At 40.1% G+C, this 21,014-nt stretch overlaps 1 protein-coding gene across 2 annotated transcripts in view; it reads right to left on the bottom strand.

The window, feature by feature from the left end:
* MCF2 (MCF.2 cell line derived transforming sequence) overlaps nt 1–21,014 on the bottom strand; it is a 114,377-nt gene that overhangs the window by 66,784 nt on the left and 26,579 nt on the right. For both annotated transcript variants that reach the window (XM_021714296.1, XM_021714297.1), the window contains exon 2: nt 6,485–6,553. In XM_021714296.1, the coding sequence (XP_021569971.1) occupies nt 6,485–6,553 (69 nt within the window). The remainder of the gene's footprint in view (nt 1–6,484; nt 6,554–21,014) is intronic.

Here is a 21,014-nt window from a genome sequence, read left to right as displayed (position 1 = left end):
TCACCTCAGCCTCCCAAAGGCGCAGGATTACAGGCTGAGCCACCGAGCCCGGCAGGCATTTTATTAATGAAAAGAAAGGAAGATCATAAATTCTCTGTGGATTAAAATTCAGTGTGTATCCTGGGTAGGGATATGAGGTTCAGGCAGGAGTTATGGCAGATGCCCCTAAGCCACACCCCCAGGCTCAATCCTGGAGCGGTTGCATCCAGCAGTACCCTGACCCAGTGGGTAATCATGACCTTGTGGAAACAGGAGTCCCAGGGTTCATAGGTGAGGCTTTCCTGAGTCCATTTTCACAAGAACTAGGAATAGGGGCAGTTGTCATAGAGGTTCTTGAGGGAAATGATCGGACTGGCCCTGGCTTTTCATTCTGGTCTCTCTACCTGTATCTCTATCTAGCCCAGTAACCCTTTTTGCAGCCTGGAGGTCGAGAAACATTGAAAATGAAAACCGCCGGGCTCGGTGGCTCAGCCTGTAATCTCGCGCTTTGAGAGGCTGAGGTGAGTGGATTGCCTGAGCTCGCGGGTTCGAGACCCGCCTGGGCAACTTGGCGAGACCTCATCTCTACAATAAATCAAAAAATTAGCCGGGTGTGGTAGCACGTGCCTGTAACTCCGGCTACTTAGAAGGCTGAGGCGGAAGGATCACCGGAGCCCAGCAGGTCGAGGCTGCGGTGGCCGGCAGCGGCCACTACACTCCAGTCTGGGTGACAGAGTGAGACTCCGACTCAAAAAAAAAAAAAAAAAAAGAAAAGTAAAGAAAAATCATCAAAGTGTAGAAGTGAGTCTTACAAATGTTTAAGGTCCCAATCTGCAGCTAGTCTAACTTATATACAGAATAGGTTCTCAATAAATATTAAGTGCTACATAATTAAATAATTTAAGATTTACTTTAGGAGGAAAGTTGTAGGATGGCCTTTGATTTTAGCTCGCTAATAGAAAGGTTCAAGAAGTTTAATTGATGCTCTTATTTGGCTGAAGTTAAGAAAATAATGATATAAAATATTTTTGGCTTAACGTACAATAAAAATATGACAATAGCATTAGGAGATAAACGGAATCATAAAAATACTCAATTCAAAAGAAGTTAAAAATGGAGGAAAACAGAACACATAGGGCAAATAAAACTACCATCTTACTATTTGTATTTTACTTATTATAAAACAATTAAGATAGTAGATTTAAATCCATCCATATGAATAATTGCATTAAATGTAAATGATCTAGAAATTGCAATTAAAAGTCAGAGAACAAATTGGATTAAAAGATCCAATTATATGCTGCCTACAAGAAACACATTTTTTTTAAAGTTGGAGTCTCACTCTGTCACCCAGACTGGAGTGCAGTGGCACGCTCCAGGCCACTGCAGCCTCGACCTGCTGGGTTCCGGCGATCCTTCCACCTCAGCCTCCCAAGAACTAGAACTACAGGCACGCGCTACCATGTCCGGCTAATTTTTTTGATGTATTATAGAGATGAGGTCTCACCAAGTTGCCCAGGCGGGTCTCGAACCCATGGGCTCAGGCAATCCACTCACCTCAGCCTCCCAAAGTGCTGGGATTACAGGCTGAGCCAACGAGCCCGGCTTAAGAAACACATTTTAAATATAAAAGTAAAAATGTATTAAAAGCAAAAAGGATAGAAAGAGATATTATGCTAATACTAATGAAAATAAAGCTCCCAAATATTCAACAAAGAAGATTTCAGGGCCAAAAATATTATTAGACATTAAAATAGCCATTTCATCAGGACTAAATTGTCAATTCATTAAAGGAACATAATCTTAAATGCCTATGCATCTAATAACAAAGTTTCAAAACACAAGAAGCAAAAGCTAATAAGAGCTGCAAGGAGAAATACACAAATCCACAATTTTAATTAGAAAATCCACCACCTATCTCTCAATAATTGATAGAAAAAGTAGACAAAATATTTTCAAGAATATTGTAAGCCGGGCTTAGTGGCTCAGCCTGTAATCCTGCGCCTTTGGGAGGCTGAGGTGAGTGGATCGCCTGAGCCAGCCGGTTCGAGACCCAGGGCAACTTGGTGAGACCTAACCTCGATAATAAAACATTAGCCGGGCGTGGGAGCGCGCGCCTGTAGTTCCAGCTACTTGGAAGGCTGAGGTGGAAGGATTGCCTGAGCCCAGCAGGTCGAGGCTGCGGTGGCCGTGAGTGTGCCACTGCACTCTGGTCTGGGTGACAGAGTGAGACTTCGACTCAAAAAAAAAAAGAAAGAAAGAACAGAACCAGCTATCATTTAGGGAAACTACACCTATCAAAGGAAAGACTGTGAGGTTCCTTCCTATAAAGATAAATTATAACTGACTAATCTATAATTATTATCACTGAGGCACCTACAGGTAATATCGTAGGTAGCTTATTTGTAAGAAGAGACCAAAAGAGATACTTATATTCAAAACTGGGAGATTTTAATTTTTTTTTTTCCCATTGGGAATCCTTTCTTCAAAAGAAAGTTGGAGCCGGGCTCGGTGGCTCAGCCTATAATCCCAGTGCTTTGGGAGGCTGAGGTGAGTGAATTGCCTGAGCCCACGGGTTCGAGACCAGCCTGGGCAACTTGGTGACACCTCATCTCTACAACAAATCAAAAAATTTAACCGGGTATGGTAGCACACGCCTGTAGTTTCAGCTACTTGGAAGGCTGAGGCGGAAGGATCACCGGAGCCCAGCAGGTTGAGGCTGCGGTGGCTGGGAGCGGCCACTGCACTCCAGCCAGGGTGACAGAGTGAGACTCCAACTCAAAAAAAAAAAAAAAAAAAGAAGAAAGTTGGGGTCTCACTCTATCACCCAGGTTGGAGTGCAATGGCACAATCATGGCTCACCACAGTCTTGACCTTCTGGGCTCAGGTTAACCTTCTGTCTCAGTCTCTCAAGTAGCTGGGACTACAGGTGCACGCCACCATGCTCAGTTATTTTTATTTTTGTTTTGTGTAGGAATGAGGTATCACTATGTTGCCTAGGTTGGTCTTGAACTCCTGCACTCAAGTACTCCTCCTGCCTCAGCTTCCCAAAGCACCAGGATTACAGATGTGAGCCACCACACCCAGCCCAGAAGCATTTTTAAAACAAATACAAAAGCAGGTAAGAAAGAAAAAGAGTAGACCGGGGTCTGGTTGGACACAGCAAGTCCTGAGGATGGTTCTATTTAGAACACAGTTTATAAAACATTGATAATCTTAAGTAAAATCTCCAAAATTTAAAAGAGAATTTACAGCTAAATTTAATAAGATAAATAGATTTATGCCACTTATAAACCAAAACATTAAGCCACATTAATAAGTCATAATTAATTCACAATTACTGCTAATTACAATCATTAAAAAGCAGAGGCAAGGCTGAGTGTGGTGGCCCATGCCTGTAATCCCAGTGCTTTCGGAGGCCGAGGGAGGAGGTTCGCTTCAGACTAGGTGTTCAAGATCCACCTGGGCAGCATAGAGGGTCTCCATCTCTACAAAACTTTTAAAAATTAGCGAGACATGATGGCACACAGCTCAATCTCAGGAGATTGCGTCAAGAGGATCACCTGAACCCAGGAGTTGAAAGTTAGTTACAGTGAGCTATGATTACGCCAAAGCACTCTAGCACGGGCCACAGAGTGGTAACTTGCCTCCAATAGTAATAATAATAACAATAATTTTAATAATAATATCAGAGGCCAGATTGAAATGTCCAGTTAAGATCATCTACAAAGTAAATGCTTGTTTGGTGAACTAAGCATATAGGTGTCATTTTAGGAAAAATAATTAAACCACTTAAAAAGAATAAGAGGCCAGGCTCGGTGGCTCAGCCTGTAATCCCAGCACTTTGGGAGACCGAGGTGAGTGGATTGCCTGAGCCTGCGGGTTCGAGATCCACCTGGGCAACTTGGCAAGACCTCATCTCTACAACAAAGCAAAAATTAGCTGGGCGTGGTAGCGCACACCTGTAGTTCCAGTTACTTGGAAGGCTGAGCGGAAGGATCACCGGAGCCCAGCAGGTCGAGACTGCAGTGGCCGGGAGCGGCCACTGCACTCCAGTCTGGGTGACAGAGTGAGACTCCAACTCAAAAAAAAAAAAAAAGAAAAGAATAAGACAGTTTCTTATATTCTCAACACCTAAGAAGCATTCGTTTTTATAAAACCAATGTATACACTGGCAAAATTTTCTTTAACTGTTTAATGTAATAAATAGAATGTTTAATGATATAGTTCAAATTTCTCTAATATCTGAACGTAATTTGCTACTGTTATTTGTTTGTTTGTTTTTTGATTTGGGGGTTTTTTTGTTGTTATTGGAGTCTCACTCTGTCACCCAGACTGGAGTGCAGTGGCATGCTCACGACCACGGCAACCTCGACCTGCTGGGCTCAGGTGATCATTCCGCCTCAGTCTTCCAAGTCACTGAAACTACAGGCGTGTGCTACCATGCCCGGCTAATTTTTTGATTTATTGTAAAGACAAGATCTGCCAAGTTTCCCAGGTTGGTCTCAAACCCCTGGGCTCAGGAAATCCTCTCACCTCAGCCTCTCAAAGTGCTGAAATTATAGGCGTGAGCCACTGCACCCGGCAATTTGCTTGTTTTTAAGTATAACTTTCTCTAGAATGCAACCAAAAGCAAAAGGGGAGGGGTTATTTACCATAGTTATGTCTCTAAACGTATATAATGCTACTTAACAGCGTTATTCAGAATAGCCAAAAGGTGGAAGCAACCCAAGTGTCCATCAATGGATGAAGAGAGAAACAAATGTGCCATGTATAAACAATGGACTATTATTCAACCTTAAAAAGGAAGGAATTTTGACACATGCTACAACATTAATGAACCTTGAGGACATTATACTAAGTGAAATAACCAGTCACAAAAAGACAAATACCATACGATTCCATTTATATCACGTACTTAGAACAGTCAAATTCATAGAGACAGAAAGTAAAATGGGGGTTGCCAGGGATTGAGGAAAGAGGAACTGGAATAGGGAATTATTGTTTAATGGGTAGATATCAATTTTGCAAAATAGAAAGAATTCTGGAGAAAGTGTGATGGTTGTACAAAAATGTAAATATACCTGATGCCAGTAAATTGTACTCCCCAAAATGGTTAAGATGATAGATTTTTTTTTTTTTTTTTTGAGTTGGCTCTCACTCTGTCGCCCAGACTGGAGTGCAGTGGCCGCTCCCGGCCACCGCAGCCTCGACCCGCTGGGCTCCGGGGATCCTTCCGCCTCAGCCTTCCAAGTAGCTGGAATTACAGGCATGCGCTACCACGCCCGGCTGATTTTTTGATTTATTGTAGAGATGAGGTCTCGCTGCCCAGGCGGGTCTCGAACCCGCAGGCTCAGGCAACCCGCTCACCTCAGCCTCCCAAAGGCGCAGGATTACAGGCTGAGCCACCGAGCCCGGCAAGATGATAGATTTTATGTTATGTGTATTTTACCACAATTTCTAAAAATTATATACAAATGCATATACAAGAAGGGGACCACAAAAATGGAATTCATTTATTAAGAATTATATATTTATTCTTACATATTTAAACTCCAGTCACCTTCAAAGTACTCTCCGTTTGATGTGATACACCTATTGAGATGCTTTTTCCACTTTTCAAAACAGGTTTTGAATTCGTCCTTTTGATGCCTTTTACGTCAAAATGTTTCAAAAATATTTCCCAATGAGGACATTTTTCATTCGAAACAAAAATTAAAGTTGCTCAAGGCGAAATCAGGTGAATACGGAGGATGGGGAACAGGGGTCATGCCATTTTTTGGTCAAAACAGCTGAACACTCAGCACTGTGTGCTCGTAAATCACCCATCATGGAATGGGCAAAGGTGTTGAAAGAATCTCCAAAAAGAAAAAAAAATCAGTGACGCTGAACGCAGCTTCTCACAAAAATGCTAGCTGGTACACTGATGCTGACGTGTTCCTAGAAAACTTACCTAGTGGGAGAAGCCTGTACTACAAGGGGCCCTTCTTCCAAAAGACAATTACCATACATGTTTGGGAAAAAATAAACTTTATCATGTGTAAATGAACACCTAAGGGGAAAAAAAAGAGAGAAAAGAAAAACCACAGCACATGCTGCTTAGGGCGACTTGACAGCATGTGCAATAAACATTTGTGTAATCAAAGAAGCTACCTCAGCTGCTCCCTTCTCACCCAGCCTGCATCTACCCAGAAGGCATTCTGCTTTCACCTATCATAGATTTCTGAAGACTTGTCTGGAAGTCAAATGTACAAGAGTGGTCAAAGTTAGTTTTAATCAGATATCTAAGCATGCTTTAAAACCTCTCATTCTCTAAGTGTCCATTCGTTTAGCAACAAGGTGCACAATATAGAAATGTTTATTAAAATAGTGCTTCTCAAACTAATATATCTATATGTATCTATAAGTAAATAAATATAGACATATAGTGATTTATATAAGTACCAAACTAATTTTGCTAATAGATTCATACATTTATCTGGACTATTATATAAAGTTTGCTTACCAGACAAGAAGGCGATGTCTTGCATTAAGAAATGACTGATGTCCTTTAAATGATGTAGTAGCTCCGTTTCTATGGCAAAGGAGAAAGGGGGGGAAACGACATACATGTTAAAACACAGCTAGAAATATACACGATTTCTCATTGTGCCGACAAGAACTCTGGGGCTCCCGCAGATCTGTTTCCACAGGCATTGCCGATCTTCTCTTTCCTTCTCTCAGCTACATGGCAAGAAAATCATGCTCTTGAAATATCACTGATTAAGTAGAACAAGTGACCTACTTCTCGGTATCTATGTCCAGGACATAAACTACTCTCACTCATCAGAAAGCCAAGGACAAATTCGCAAACTCCAGCACATCCGGATTTATTTGAAGGGTAGATGAAGAGACACTGTAGCAGATTGTCTTCTACTTCTGATAATGCTTTTTATTCTACAAAGCTTTATTAGCAAATTACAAAGCGCTTTTCATATATTTTTTCTTATTGGATTCTTAAAATAACCCTGAGATATGTAATATTATCATATCTTATAAGTCATAAAAAGAGTCTGAGGGAAAATACAGTGTAGTGGTTAACCATGTGGGTTTCTGAGTCTGATAGATCTGGATTCAAATCCAGCTTATTGCATTTACTGGCTGTTTAAACACGGGCAAGGGCTGGGCTCAGTGGTTCAGCCTATAATCCCAGCACTTTGGGAGGCCAAGATGAGTGGATTGCCAGAGCCAGCAGGATGGAGACCAGCCTGGGCAACTAGATGAGACTGCATCGCGACAGTAAAAATAATAATAATAATAATAATAATAATAAGCAAACATGGGCAAGTTACTTAGGCTCTGTGAGCCTTAGCTTCTTCAGCTATAAAGTGAGGTAGATATCTACCTCACAGGGTACCATGCCAACTAAGTGTGAAATCCACAGCCTGTAATCCTGTGCTTTGGGAGGCTGAGGTGAGTGGATTGCCTGAGCCCGCGGGTTCAAGACCCGCCTGGGCAACTTGGTGAGACCTCATCTCTACAATAAATCAAAAAATTAGCCGGGCATGATAGCGCGCGCCTGTAGTTCCAGCTACTTGGAAGGCTGAGGTGGGAGGATCTCCGGAGCCCAGCAGGTCGAGGCTGCGGTGGCCGGGAGTGTGCCACTGCACTCCAGTATGGGCGACAGAGTGAGACTCCGACTCAAAAAAAAAAAAAAAAGTGCAAAATACCTAGCATAATGGTAGGTATTCAATAGGTAGTAACATATTAACTCATTTTTTTGTCATTACAAATGGAACATCCATGTATTGTTCAATATGCTTTATTTGTCCCAGATCTTAAGTATTAACTTACAGTGTTCAATTCTAGTGAACTCTGTAGGAGTCAAAAATCAAAGTACACTGCCTGCTCTGGTCCATGAAAAAGGATAACTTTTTAAAAGAAAACGAATCATCAAACTAGGCTATTTTGGATTGTTGGTTTTAATGCCTGTGGTTCCACATGTCTTACTGAAGGCATATTTTTTATCTGCTCTCTGATACAAAATGCTTTCAAAGTCCTGGTCTCTGGTGGTGTCAGGCTGGTGGCGCATCACCCTTCTCAGTGTTCCTCAAATCATACCATATGGATGTGGTTTATGAAGGCCAATCCTTCTCAAAGGAAATAAAAAGCAAGAGCTTCTCAGTGTGTCCACACCAGACAGTAGAATAAGATATCTGTTACAGAATACCCTCCCATCCAATTTGAAACCCAAGGCAATTAATTGACATTTGTTTTCATAAGATATATACCATTACAAATCTGCAATCTGTCAGGACATAAACTCGTTTCTTTAAAAAGTCATATATTTTTATATATTTAGATTCCTGGTATATTCCAGACAAGGCACACAGGTTTACATTTGCAATTATTCTTTCCATGCTACATGTTTCCTCTAATAAATGAATGTATTTATAATAGTCACAAGCATATGTCACACATTGACATTTTTAAGTATTTACACATGAAGAAAGGGTGAGAATGAGGATAATGAAAAGAAATACTAGAATTCTTTCTGCCTTCAGGAGCATACAAAAGTAGCAATGATCAAAATGTATTCTGCCTGTTAAATGAGAGACCATTAGACATTAAAATATTCCTACATAATAGGAGACCCAAATGTGTCCCCTTGCTTTGATCAGTAGGAAAACCTATCAAGATAAATTTGAAGAATTCTATCTCAGATGGCAGATCAGAAATTACTAATATAATGTTCAACCTAATTCCTTCCATATTGTTCAACTCTTGCATAACTATAGATACTATGTTCATTTACTCTACCATTTAAACATTCATGTAATAAGAGAGACCTTGGGACATAAAATTAAAAGGTGTGGGCAGGGAGCAGGACTTAGTGTGAGCTCAACCGCTGAGTTGCTCTATAATTTTGAACAAGTCACTCCCCACCCCTTATCTCATTACTATCATTTTATCTTATTTTTTATTGAGGCAAAATATTCATATAAAATTTGCCTTCTCTACCATTGTTCAGTGCACAGTTCAGTATTAATAAATACATTTATACTCTTTTTTTTTTTAGAGACGAGGTCTCACCAAGTTGCCCGGTCTAGTCTCTAACCCGTGGGCTCAGGCAATTCACTAGCCTCAGCCTCGCAAAGTGCTTGGATTACAGGCTAAGCCACCGAGCCCAGCCCATTTATACTCTTTTTGCCATTTTATTCTCCTTCCCATCTACTGTTTGTTCCCAGTCATTAGCAAGCACCAATCTACTCTGTCTTCATGAGATTCACTTTTTTAGCTCCTACATATGAGTGAGAACATGCAATATTTGTCTTTCTGTGCCCAGCTTATTTCACTAAACATCGTGTCCTCCAGTTCCATCCACATTGCTACAAATAATGAGTTTTCATTCTCTTTCATGGATGTATAACATTCTATTGTGTATATACCATCACATTTTTTAAATCCATTCATCTGTTGATGGGTACTTAGGTCTATTTCATATTTTTACTATTATGAATAGTGCTGCAATAAACATGAGAATACAGATATCCTTTGATATTCTTTTCTTTTGGGGGGGAGAGGGATACTTATCCAGTAGTGGGATTGCTGGATTGCATGGTGGTTCTATTTTTAGGTTTTTTTTTTTGAGGAACCTTCAAACTGTTCTCCTTAGTGGCTGTACTAATTTACATTCCCACCAAGAGTGTACCAGGGTTCCCATGTCTCAATACCCTCACTAGCATCTGTTATTGCCTGTTTTTTTAATATATATATAAGCCATTATAACTGGATTGAGATGATGATATGTCACTGTGGTTTGAATTTGCATTTCTCTGACGATTAGTGATGTTAAGTTTTTGTTCATATACCTGCTAGACATTTGTTTGTCTTCTTTTGAAAAATGTCTATTCAGATACTTTTCTGAGACAATATCTCAGTCTGTCACCCAGGCTGGAGTGTAGTGGTATGATCTGAGCTTATCGCAGCCTTGACTTTCTGAACTCATGCAATCCTTCCACTTCAGCTTCCCCAGTAGCTGGGACTACAGGTGTGCACCACCATACCCAGCTATTGTTTTTTTGGTTTTGTTTTTTTTGTAAAGACAAGGTATCACTATATTGCCCAGGCTGGTCTTGAACTCCTGGGCTCAAGCAATTTTCCTGCCTCAGCCTCCTAAAGTGCTCGGATTATAAGCATGAGCCACTGCACCTTGCCTTTGGCCCATTTTTAAATCACTTTTTCTTTATATATTGAGTTCTTTGTCCTTTTATATATTCTGATGATCCCCTGTCGGATAGTTTGCAAATATTTTCTTTCATTCTGTGGGTTATCTCTTCACTCTATTGATTATTTCCTTTGCTGTGCAGAAGTTTCTAGCTTCATATTATACCACATGTCTACTTTTGCTTTGGGTCCCTGTGCTTTCGAGGTCTAGCACAGAAAATCTTTGTCCAGACCAATGTCCTGGAGCATATATTGAATGTTTTCTTCTAGTAGTTTCTTGGTTTCAGATCTTCAGTTTAAGTCTTTAGTTCATTTTGATTTGATTTTTGTATACAGTGAGAGATAGGAGTTCTAACAGGTTTTTTTGGTGGAGTCTTTAGGGTTCGCTAGGTATAAGATCGTGTCGCCTGAGAACAAACCTAATTTGACTTCTTCCTTTCCAATTTGGATGCCCTTTATCTCTGTCTCTTGTCTAACTGGTCACTTTCAGTGTTATGTCAAATAAAGAAAGTGAAAGCCGGGATCACTGGCTCAGCCTGTAATACCGCACTTTGGGAGGCTGAGGTGAGTGGATTGCCTGAGCCCGCGGGTTTGAGACCCACCTGGGCAACTTGGCGAGACCTCATCTCTACAATAAATCAAAAAATTAGCTGGAAGCGGCCACTGCACTCCAGTCTGGGTGACAGAGTGAGACTCCAACACACACACACACACACACACACACACACACACACACACACACACACACACACAGAGAGAGAAGAAGAAGGTGAAAATGAGTATCTTTTTCTTGTTCCAGTTTTTAGAGGAAAGTCCTTCAGTTTTTTCCATGTTAGCTATGGTTACTACCCCTATTTTAGAAGTGAAAACAATACAAAAAAAAACGCTTTCTAAGGTCCCTTACATTGTGTGAGATCCAACATGTAAAATCCACAGATATAAGAAACACAATGATGCTTCCTATTGTAAATTATTGCCCACAATTGTGCCAATAAAATAACATTTCCATACTTTAAAAAAAGGGATGAAATAATGATTAAAAGAGAAAATATTCCTATTTTAAGAAATAATCAAGTTCTGGGTTGGAAACAGACTGAAGGGGAAGGAAATAACAGAAAAAGGCAATAGAAAACATAAGGGTAGCCATGAGCAGCCACCAGGGACGAGGTAAAATTGTTGCTGGGAATGAAGAAAAACAGAGTACTGATTTCTGAGACAATTGTGACACCAAGTTAAACCCAGATTTGTATCCGACTATCTTGAATTTCCATCCAGAATTTTTCCTGAAATATAAACGTGAGAACAAATATAATTTATAATGTTCCTTTCGCTGACCCTTTAAATTATTTCACTCTAAAGCACGGGAAATAAAAGTTCTGGATCACCAAACCTGTATCAAGTTTACATTATAGCATGTTCCTTGTTGACTACATTTACACTTGATAGGAAGCACATCAATCTGTTCCACGTGAAAGGTTCAATTATTCACAAATAAAAGGCATGCTTTGTTACATCCGAGTAGTTGCTAAGCCCAAAAAGAGCTAGTTGGAAAGCCAAATAAAAGGTTGTAACTCAATGGATAATCTGACAATCACCCTTAAAAGCACCCTGATGAGCCGAGCGCAGTGGTTCAAGCCTGGAATTCCAGCACTTTGGGAGGCTGAGACGAGAAGATAGCCTGAGTTCAGGGGTTCGAGAACAGCCTGGGCAAGTTGACAAGACCACGCCTCTACAATAAATCACAAAATTAGTCAGGCATGGTGGCGCACAACTGTGATTTCAGCCACTTGGAAGGCTGAGGCGGAAGTATTGCCTGAGTCCAGCAGGTCGAGGCTGCGAGTGTGCCACTGCACTCCAGCCTGGGCAACACAGTGAGACTCCAACTAAAAAAAAAAACACCCTGATGGAACAGATCGTCATGTAAGACCTCTGTGAAAAACCATGTGCTTGTACAATCAAACATAAACTGAAAAGACAAGAAAAGCACTTGCTAATTCATTCATTCCATACTATGACCAGGAAGAAGAGTCAAGCACTTACTGTCTTGACCGTGAATTGCAAATATACCACTAATATTTAGTTTATAATATAAAAGGTAGTTATGCAAATGAGGATACAAAATCAAAATTCAAATATGCATTTTTAAGTCATAAAAGGTGTGGAAATAAAGAATAGATGTTTTAAAATTTATTTTTTATAAAGATGTGGGGTACAATTCAGGGTTAGGCTATACAAACGTTGATCATGCAGGTACCCTTGTTGATGAGGTATGCAAGAATGGATTTTAAATGGTTCACAGAGATAAGGAAGGCATATTCGTCCAATCACTTGTGCTTTTTTTTTTTTTTTTGAGTTGGAATTTCATTTTGTCACCCAGGCTGGAGGGCAGTGACACACTCCTGGCCACCACAGCCTTGACCTGTTGGGCTCCTGTGATTCTTCTGCCTCAGCCTTCCAAGTAGCCGGAACTACAGGTGCGCACTACAACGCCCAGCTAATTTTCGATTTATTGTAGAGATGAGGTCTCATCAAGTTGCCCAGGTGTGTCTCGAACCCATAGGTTCAGGCAATCTTCTCGCCTCGGTCTCCCAAAGTGCTGGGATTACAGGCTGAGACATCGAGCCCAGCACTTGTTCTATTTTCATTGTATCACTTGCAGAAATGAAGAACATATGTCACCTGAATAGAGGGTGCACTTTAAAGTTTTTAAAGATTTATTTTTGCATTCATTCAGTTTTTTAAACAGATATATATTGAGCATCTACTATATGCCAGATACTGCTCTAAGCTATGCTTGGACAGGTGTTGTAAGAAAAAGAAAAAATTCATAATCAAATACGTTTGTGAGCCAGGCTCGGTGGCTCAGTCTGTACTCCCGCGCCTTTGGGAGGCTGAGGTGAGTGGATTGCCTGAGCCTGAGAGTTCGAGACCCGCCTGGGCAACTTGGCGAGACCTCATCTCTACAATAAATCAAAAAATTAGCCGGGTGTGGTAGCGCACGCCTGTAGTTCCAGCTACTTGGAAGGCTGAGGCGGAAGGATCTCCGGAGCCCAGCAGGTCCAGGCTGCGGTGGCTGGGAGCATCCACTGCACTCCAATCTGGGCGACAGAGTGAGACTCAACTCAAAACAAACAAAAAAACAAATACGTTTGTGAAATGTCGGGGGTTAAACATACTGCAATATTCCCCAACAAATACACATGTGCACGTGAGAATCCTTTGGTATGGGTCATGTATATGAAATGTTTCTCAAACATATTTGATAAGGTACTCCTTTGGTCAGTTGGTTAGTTAGTCAGTTGGTTGGATGGTCATTTGGTTGGTTGGATGATTGGTCAGTTGGTTGGTTTGTTTTTCCTTCAGAGAGAGACAGAAGATAAACAGAAAGTAAGAGAAATAGCTAGAAAGACTCCATATGAAGAAGCACTGTGTTCTAAAAGTCAGAACTACTTATAGATAAAATGACTATATTTTATCATAGAACGTGGACAAGCCCTTTTCTGTCACTAATAGTGTTCAAACAAAGGCCAAACAGCTCTGTGGTAAGGGTGCTAGGGAGGACAACGAAGAATATAGTTGGTTTGGAATAGATGCTCTTTTATGCCCTACTTCTCTGAGAGTTTATGCTTCCATGATGTGAGTATATACTACAATTCCAGAAATTTAAATTTTATTGAGTTTATTAATGACTCCTATGAGGTAAATAATAGTTTTTAAAATTAAATAAATTGGTATCTACCACCATTCCTATTTTATATAAAGCATTTTTACTTCAGATACTGGAATATAACAGCAATAATGTTTACCCTTGAGCTTTGTTTCAGAGTGACACTCTCTGATGTCCGTTAATCCTCCTCTCTGGGATTTCCATTCATATACATTAGAAAATTACAGAATCTAAACCAGGCTGCACACACATGCAACTTTGTCCAAGCATGGTAGCACCACAGCAAATAAATGACTTAGAAGAGCAAAAGCAGCCGGGCTCAGTGGCTCAGCCTGTAATCCCGCGCCTTTGGGAGGCTGAGGTGAGTGGATTGCCTGAGCCCACGGGTTCGAGACCCACCTGGGCAGGCGAGACTTTATCTCTACAATAAATAAAAAAAAAAATCAGCCGGGCGTGGTAGCGCATGCCTATAATTCTGGCTACTTGGAAGGCTGAGGCGGAAGGATCACTGGAGCCCAGCAGGTCGAGGCTGCGGTGGCCGGGAGCAGCCACTGCACTCCAGTCTGGGCGACAGAGTGAGACTTCAACTCAAAAAAAAAAGAAGAGCAAAAGCTTGTGTTCTTACATGTTTTCCTAAAAAATAAGAGGCAAAACAGAGAACAAAAAATAAAATAGAAACCAAAATAGGGTGGGCATGGTGACTCAGCCTGTAATCCTGCACTTTGGGAGGCGACTTTGGGAGGTGAGTGACTTGCCTGAGCCCGTGGGTTTGAGACCTGCCTGGGCAACTTGGCGAGACCTCATCTCTACAATAAATCTAAAAAATTAGCCAGGCGTGGTAGCACGTGCCTGTAGTTCCAGCTACTTGGAAGGCTGAGGCGGAAGGATCGCTGGAGCCCAGCAGGTCGAGGCTGCAGTGGCCGGGAGCATGCCACTGCACTCCAGTCTGGGCGACAGAGTAAGACTCCAACTCAAAAAAAAAGGAAACCAAAATAAAAGATACGTCAACCAGAAGGATTCAGTCTCTTCGATCACAATAAACTCATTGCTGCCACTAACGTGAAAACAGACTAAGAAAGTATAGTGAATGATGCAACAATAGCTATCATTTGTTGAGCACCTAGTACTTGCCAGGTGCTGCACAGGGCATTTTATATGCAGTTTCTCTGTTCTTAACAACAGTCCTCCAAGGTGGATATTACAACCCTCGTCTTGCAGATAAGGAAACAGGCTCAGAGAAACTAAAATTCACATACTTATGCATTCAAATACCATACTGAATGATTGCCAAGTGCCAGGCACTATTTGGACTCAAAGCAGAATCTTGTAACAGCCTTAAAAAAACTTTTACTGTGTCAACTATCTGGTTCCCTAACTTTCAGTCAGGTCACCTAAGATCTTTACTCAGAAGAATACACTCAATTACCTCTAATGCAAATTACTAACTGCATATGGCTCCATAGCCTCCCATTTTCTTCCAGGATGGGTTTCATCCCAAACCATATCAGAAATGTTTGTAAACAGTCTTTTACAAGAAACTCCATTATTTTTACAGCCTGAAATTCTCAACAATGATGCTTACTTTTAGCAATCATCTCTTTGAAAGTCTCCTATTACTGTTGTGCAGGACAGATAAAATTAGGTTTGTTCTGAGTCCTAAATCCTGCGGCAAGGCAGATGGTATTCTATGAGTGTAATTTTTTCCTTTCAATCTGAACATCAGATACTCTCTACCATCTGTAAATAGTAACGACTTAGCACGTGCAACAAATTGAAGTGCTATCTTGACAAATGTTATGCTTTAAAAGGTGGAACAAATAAAAGAGTAATTCTGAAACCATCACAAAATGAATTCCTATTAGACTACAGTAGAACAATCTATGCAGTACTTTGTTCTGCAGTAAAAGTACATTATAACAGAATCGCACAATTCTGTACTAACAAAATAAAACCAAGATTCATGCTAAATTTTTCTTCTGCTAACACTTACTGGACCCTCCTTTCAATCCATTGTAATTTCAATTCACCAAATATCTGCTGGAGTCCTATTTGCTCCTCTCTGCTAGGTGCTTTGGCCCATGGGAATATGAAAATTGCTTCTCACCTCACAAAGCTTAAAAATTAACAGAAAATCCAACTTATAAACTACTTGTCATAATGCAAAGCAAAAAATCATGCATGCTGTAATGGAAATATACAAAAATATGGGAAGAAAAATATTACATCTAACTTGATGATGGGAGAAAATGGAAGGCTTCATAGATGATGTGACATATGAGCTGGGCCTTGAAAATTCATTAGGGGCCGGGCTCGGTGGCTCAGTCTATAATCCTGTGCCTTGGGAGGCCAAGGTGAGTGGATTGACTGAGCCCGCAGGTTCGAGACCCGCCTGGGCAACATAGTGAGACCTCATCTCTACAACAAATCAAAAAAAAAAAAATAGCCAGGTGTGGTAGCACGCGCCTGTAGTTCCAGCTACTTGGAAGGCTGAAGCGGAAGGATCGCCGGAGCCCAGCAGGTCGAGGCTGCGGTGACTGGGAGCATCCACTGCACTCCAATCTGGGCGACAGAGTGAGACTCCAACTCAAAAAAAAAAAAAATTCATTAGGATTCAAATACATGGACGATGGATAAAGAGTGACATTACAAATGAAAGAAACAAGACAATAATGCAGGAGTAAGTGAAGGAATCAGGGTTGTACATGGCCTGATATGGTTTGGGTATAGCTAAAACTAGAAAGCAAGACCAGAAAGCAAAAATTGTGGAGAGTCCTGCATGCCCCTGGAGGAAGAGGAGCAAACTTCTTGAAGGCCTCGAATTCAGCATCAGACTTAGCACAAAGGTATTATCCAAGCAGTAAACCCCTGTGTCAGAATGACAGGGATGTTGCAAATGGTAGATTCTACAACCAATTAGCTACCAAGTTTGATATAATTTTAGGCAATGCATTGAAGGTTTCCTATGACTCAGGTTGTGTACAAGAATGCATACGACAAAATGTGTATAAAGGGGAAGGGAAAGGGAAGAAGAAGACTCTCATGAGTTATAAAACTCAAAATAAAATTCAGCAAAAGTACTGTTTTAAGGTGCTAACTACTATTTTATTCAAATGTTCACATTTCTGAAACCTGGATGTATCGTAAATCTGAATGCAATCATTATTTTTTATTCAGTTTTTCATTTGTATGTCCAAAACTCTATGTTAAGTACCTTAGAACAAAGCAAATAAAATCATAGAAAAGAAAAAATAGGAAATTCCAAAAATAAACTAAAATTACTTTATAGTTGATATACATGGCATACACACACACACACACACACACACACACACACACACAGATATATTTGTTGTAATAAATATTAGCCATGAGTGCAACTAAATTCTGAGTCCTGTTAGTCCACCTAGTAAATCATCTTACCTGGAGTGGTCTTGGGAACTCACTGTTCACAGTCACATCCAAACAAAGAAGTAAAACAATTTCTTTCTTTTTTTTTTTTTTTTTTTGAGTTGGAGTCTCATTCAGTCGCCCAGACTGGAGTGCAGTGGCTATTCCCGGCCACCGCAGCCTCGGCCTGCTGGGTTCCGGCTATCCTTCCGCCTCAGCCTTCCAAGTAGCCGGAACTACAGGCATGCGCTACCATGCCCGGCTGATTTTTTGATTTACTGTAGAGATGAGGTCTCGCTGCCCAGGCGGGTCTTGAACCCACGGGCTCAGGCAATCCACTCACCTCAGCCTCCCAAGGCGCGGGATTACAGGCTGAGCCACCGAGCCCAGCAAAAGCAAATATCTTAACAAATAGAAAGCAATTCCATGCTCATGTCTTGGAAGACAATACTATTAAGGTAGCAATACTCCCCAAATTAATATACAAATTTTAAACAATCCCTATCAAAATTTTAGCTGGATTTTTCTTCTTGCAGAAATTAACAAATAGAACTTAAAACTCATATGGAAATGCAAGGGAGCCAAATTAACCAAAACAATTTTTATTAAAAAAAAAAAGAACGAAGTTGAAGAATTCATACTTCTTGATGTCAAAACTTAGTACAAAGCTTCAATAAACAAGACCTTGTAGTACTGGCACAAGTATAGACATAAAGATCAATAAAATGGGCAGGGCGCAGTGGCTCAAGGCTGCAATCCCAGCACTTTGGGAGGCTGAGGCTAGAGGATTGCCTGAGCTCAGGGGTTCGAGACCAGCCTGAGCAACCTGGCAAGACCTCGTCTCTACGACAAATAAAAATAAAAATTAGCCAGGTGTGGTAGCGCGCACCTGTAGTTCCAGCTACTTGGAAGGCTGAAGCAGAAGGATCACTGGAGCCCAGCAAGTTAAGGCTGTGGTGGAGCACTCCAACCAAAAAAAAAAAAGATTAATAGAATGAAATGGAAGCCCCAAAATAAGTCCATATATTGAAGGTCAATTGATTTTCAATCAATTTTTAATTTTTTTGTGCAAATTGATGGGATAAATGTGATATTTTGTTACATATATATAATGTGCAGTGATCAAGTCAGGGTATTCAGGGTGTTCATCACCCAAGTATAATACATTTTTGTTAAGTATAGTCACCACACTCTCCTATCAAACACGAAATTTATTCCTTCTATCTTACTGTATGGTTGTACCCTTTAACCTACTTCTCCTCATCCTCCCCTCTCCCCCTACTCACCCTTCCCCATCTCTCTTATCTGTATTTCTACTATGTGATCAAATGTTGTATCTCCCACATATAAGGGTGAACATGCAACATTTGTCTTTTTTGCGCCTGGCCTATATCACTTAAAATAATGACCTCTGGCTCCATCCATGTTGCTGCAAGTGACATGAGTTCATTCTGTTTTATGACTGAATATTATTTCATTGTGTATCTATACCACATTTTCTTTATCCATTCATCCGTTGATGGACACTTAGGTTGATTACACATTTTTGCTGTTGTGAATGGTTCCTCAATAAATATGTGAGTACAGGTAATCCTTTAACATACTGATTTCTTTCCCTTTGGGTAGACGCCCAGTAGTAGGATTTCTGGATCAAATGGAAATCTCATTTTTAGTTTCTGAGAAATCTTATATTGTTTTCCTTAGTGGCTGTACTAGTTAATATTCCTAACAAGAATATATAAGGGTTTCCTCTTCATATCCTCACCAACATCTGCTTTTTAATAATAGACATTCTGACTAGCATAAGATAGTAGTATCTCATTGTGGTCTTGATTTGCCTTTTTACAACGATTAGTGATGATGGGTATTCTTTCATATAGTTGTTGGCCATTTGTATGTCTTCTTTTGAGAAATGTCTATTTATGTACTTTGACCACCTTTTAGTGGGAATTTTTGTTCTTGTGAGTTGTTCCTTGAATATTTTAGGTATTCGTTTCCTGTCAGGTAAATAGTTTGCAAATATTTTTTCCCATTCAACATGCTGTCCATTCACTCTGTTGATTATTTCTTATATTGTACAGAAGCTTTTTAGTTTAATTAAGTCTTATTTGTCCATTATTGTTTTTGTTGCCTGTGTTTTTGAGGTCTTAGTCAAAATTAAATTATTTGTCTAGATCAATGTTCAGGAGAGTTTTTCTAGGTTTTCTTCTAGTACTTTCATAGTCTGAGGTCTTACATTTGAGTCTTTAATCCATTTTGAGTTTATTTTTTATGTGATAAAAGACGAAAGTCCAGTTTCATTCTTCTGCATGTGGCTTTGCAATTTTCCAGCACCATTTATTGAAGAGAGTGTTCTTTCCACAATATAAGTTCTTGCAAGTTTTGTCAAAGACCAACTGGCTATAAATATGTGGCTTTATTTCTGAGTTCTCTATTTTGTTCCATTGGTCTATGTGGCTATTTTTATACTAATACCATGCTGTTTTGGTTACTACAGCAGTGTGATATATTTTGAAGCTAGGTAATGTAATGCCTCCAACTTTGTTTTTTATACGCAGGATTGCTTTGGCTATTCCAGCTCTTGTTTTGGTTCTACATGAATTTTAGAATTATTTGTTCTGCTTTTGTGAAGAAATGCATTGTTATTTAAAGGGCGTTGTGCTGAATGTGTAGACACTATGGGTAATATTATTTCTTACAATTTATGAACATGGGATACTTTTCCATTGACTGTATAACCTTCAATTTCTTTCAACAGTGATTTATAGTTTTCCACATAGAGATCCTTCATCTCCTTGGTAAAATTTATTCTTAGGGTTTTTGATTGTTTTGTAGCTATTATAAATTGGATTGTCTTCTTGAATTCTTTCCTGGTTAGATCATTATTGGTGTATATAAATGCTACTGATTTTTGTACATTGATTTTGCATCCTGTAACTTTACTGAATTCATTTTTCAAATCTAAAAGTTTTTTAGTAAAATCTTTAGAATTTTCTAGATATAAGATCATATCATAAGTGGACCCTAGACATTGGTCATAATACTGTACGAAAACGATTGGCAGTAGTCAGAAACTACCAGGGGAGGGTGAGGGGAACACACAACATCAATAAGGGTACCTGATCTCAAACCAGCCAAAGTAGTGACCAAAGGGAGGCCCAAACTTTACCTATACAATGACCATTTGTATACCTACTTCTGAAATGTACCCCACACCTTTAAAACATATTTTTTTATTTAATTTAAAAAAGATCATATTGACCAGGCTCAGTGGCTCAGCCTGAAAACCCAGTACTTTGGGAAGCCAAAGCAAGTGGATTGCCTGAGCCTGCGGGTTCAAGACCCATCTGGGCAACTTTGGGAGACCTCGTCTCTAAAATAAATCAAAAATTAGCCAGGCAGGGTAGTGCACACCTGTAGTTCTGGCTACTTGGAAGGTTGAGGCGTAAGGATCTCCAGAGCTCAGCAGGTCAAGGGTATAGTGGCCAGGAGTGGGCCACTGCACTCCAGTCTGGGTGACACAATAAAACTCCAACTCAAAAAAAAAATTTATTAAATACTTTTTCTGCATCACTTGAGAAGATGATATGATTATTGTCCTTAATTCTGTTGGTGTGATGTATCACATTTACTGATTTGTGTATGTTCAACCATCCTTGCATCCCTGGTATAAGTCCCACTTGATCATGGAGTATTATCTTTTCTTTTTTTTTTTTTGAGTCAGAGTCTCACTCTGTTGCCCAGACTGGAGTGCAGTGGCCGCACCCGGCCACTG

The sequence above is a fragment of the Carlito syrichta genome, unplaced genomic scaffold, assembly GCF_000164805.1.
Source record: "Carlito syrichta isolate Samal-C Ts95f unplaced genomic scaffold, Tarsius_syrichta-2.0.1 Scaffold305575, whole genome shotgun sequence".
Lineage (NCBI taxonomy): Eukaryota > Metazoa > Chordata > Mammalia > Primates > Tarsiidae > Carlito > Carlito syrichta.
Note: the sequence above shows the minus strand (reverse complement) of the source record. Positions and strands in the feature narration are given on the sequence as shown.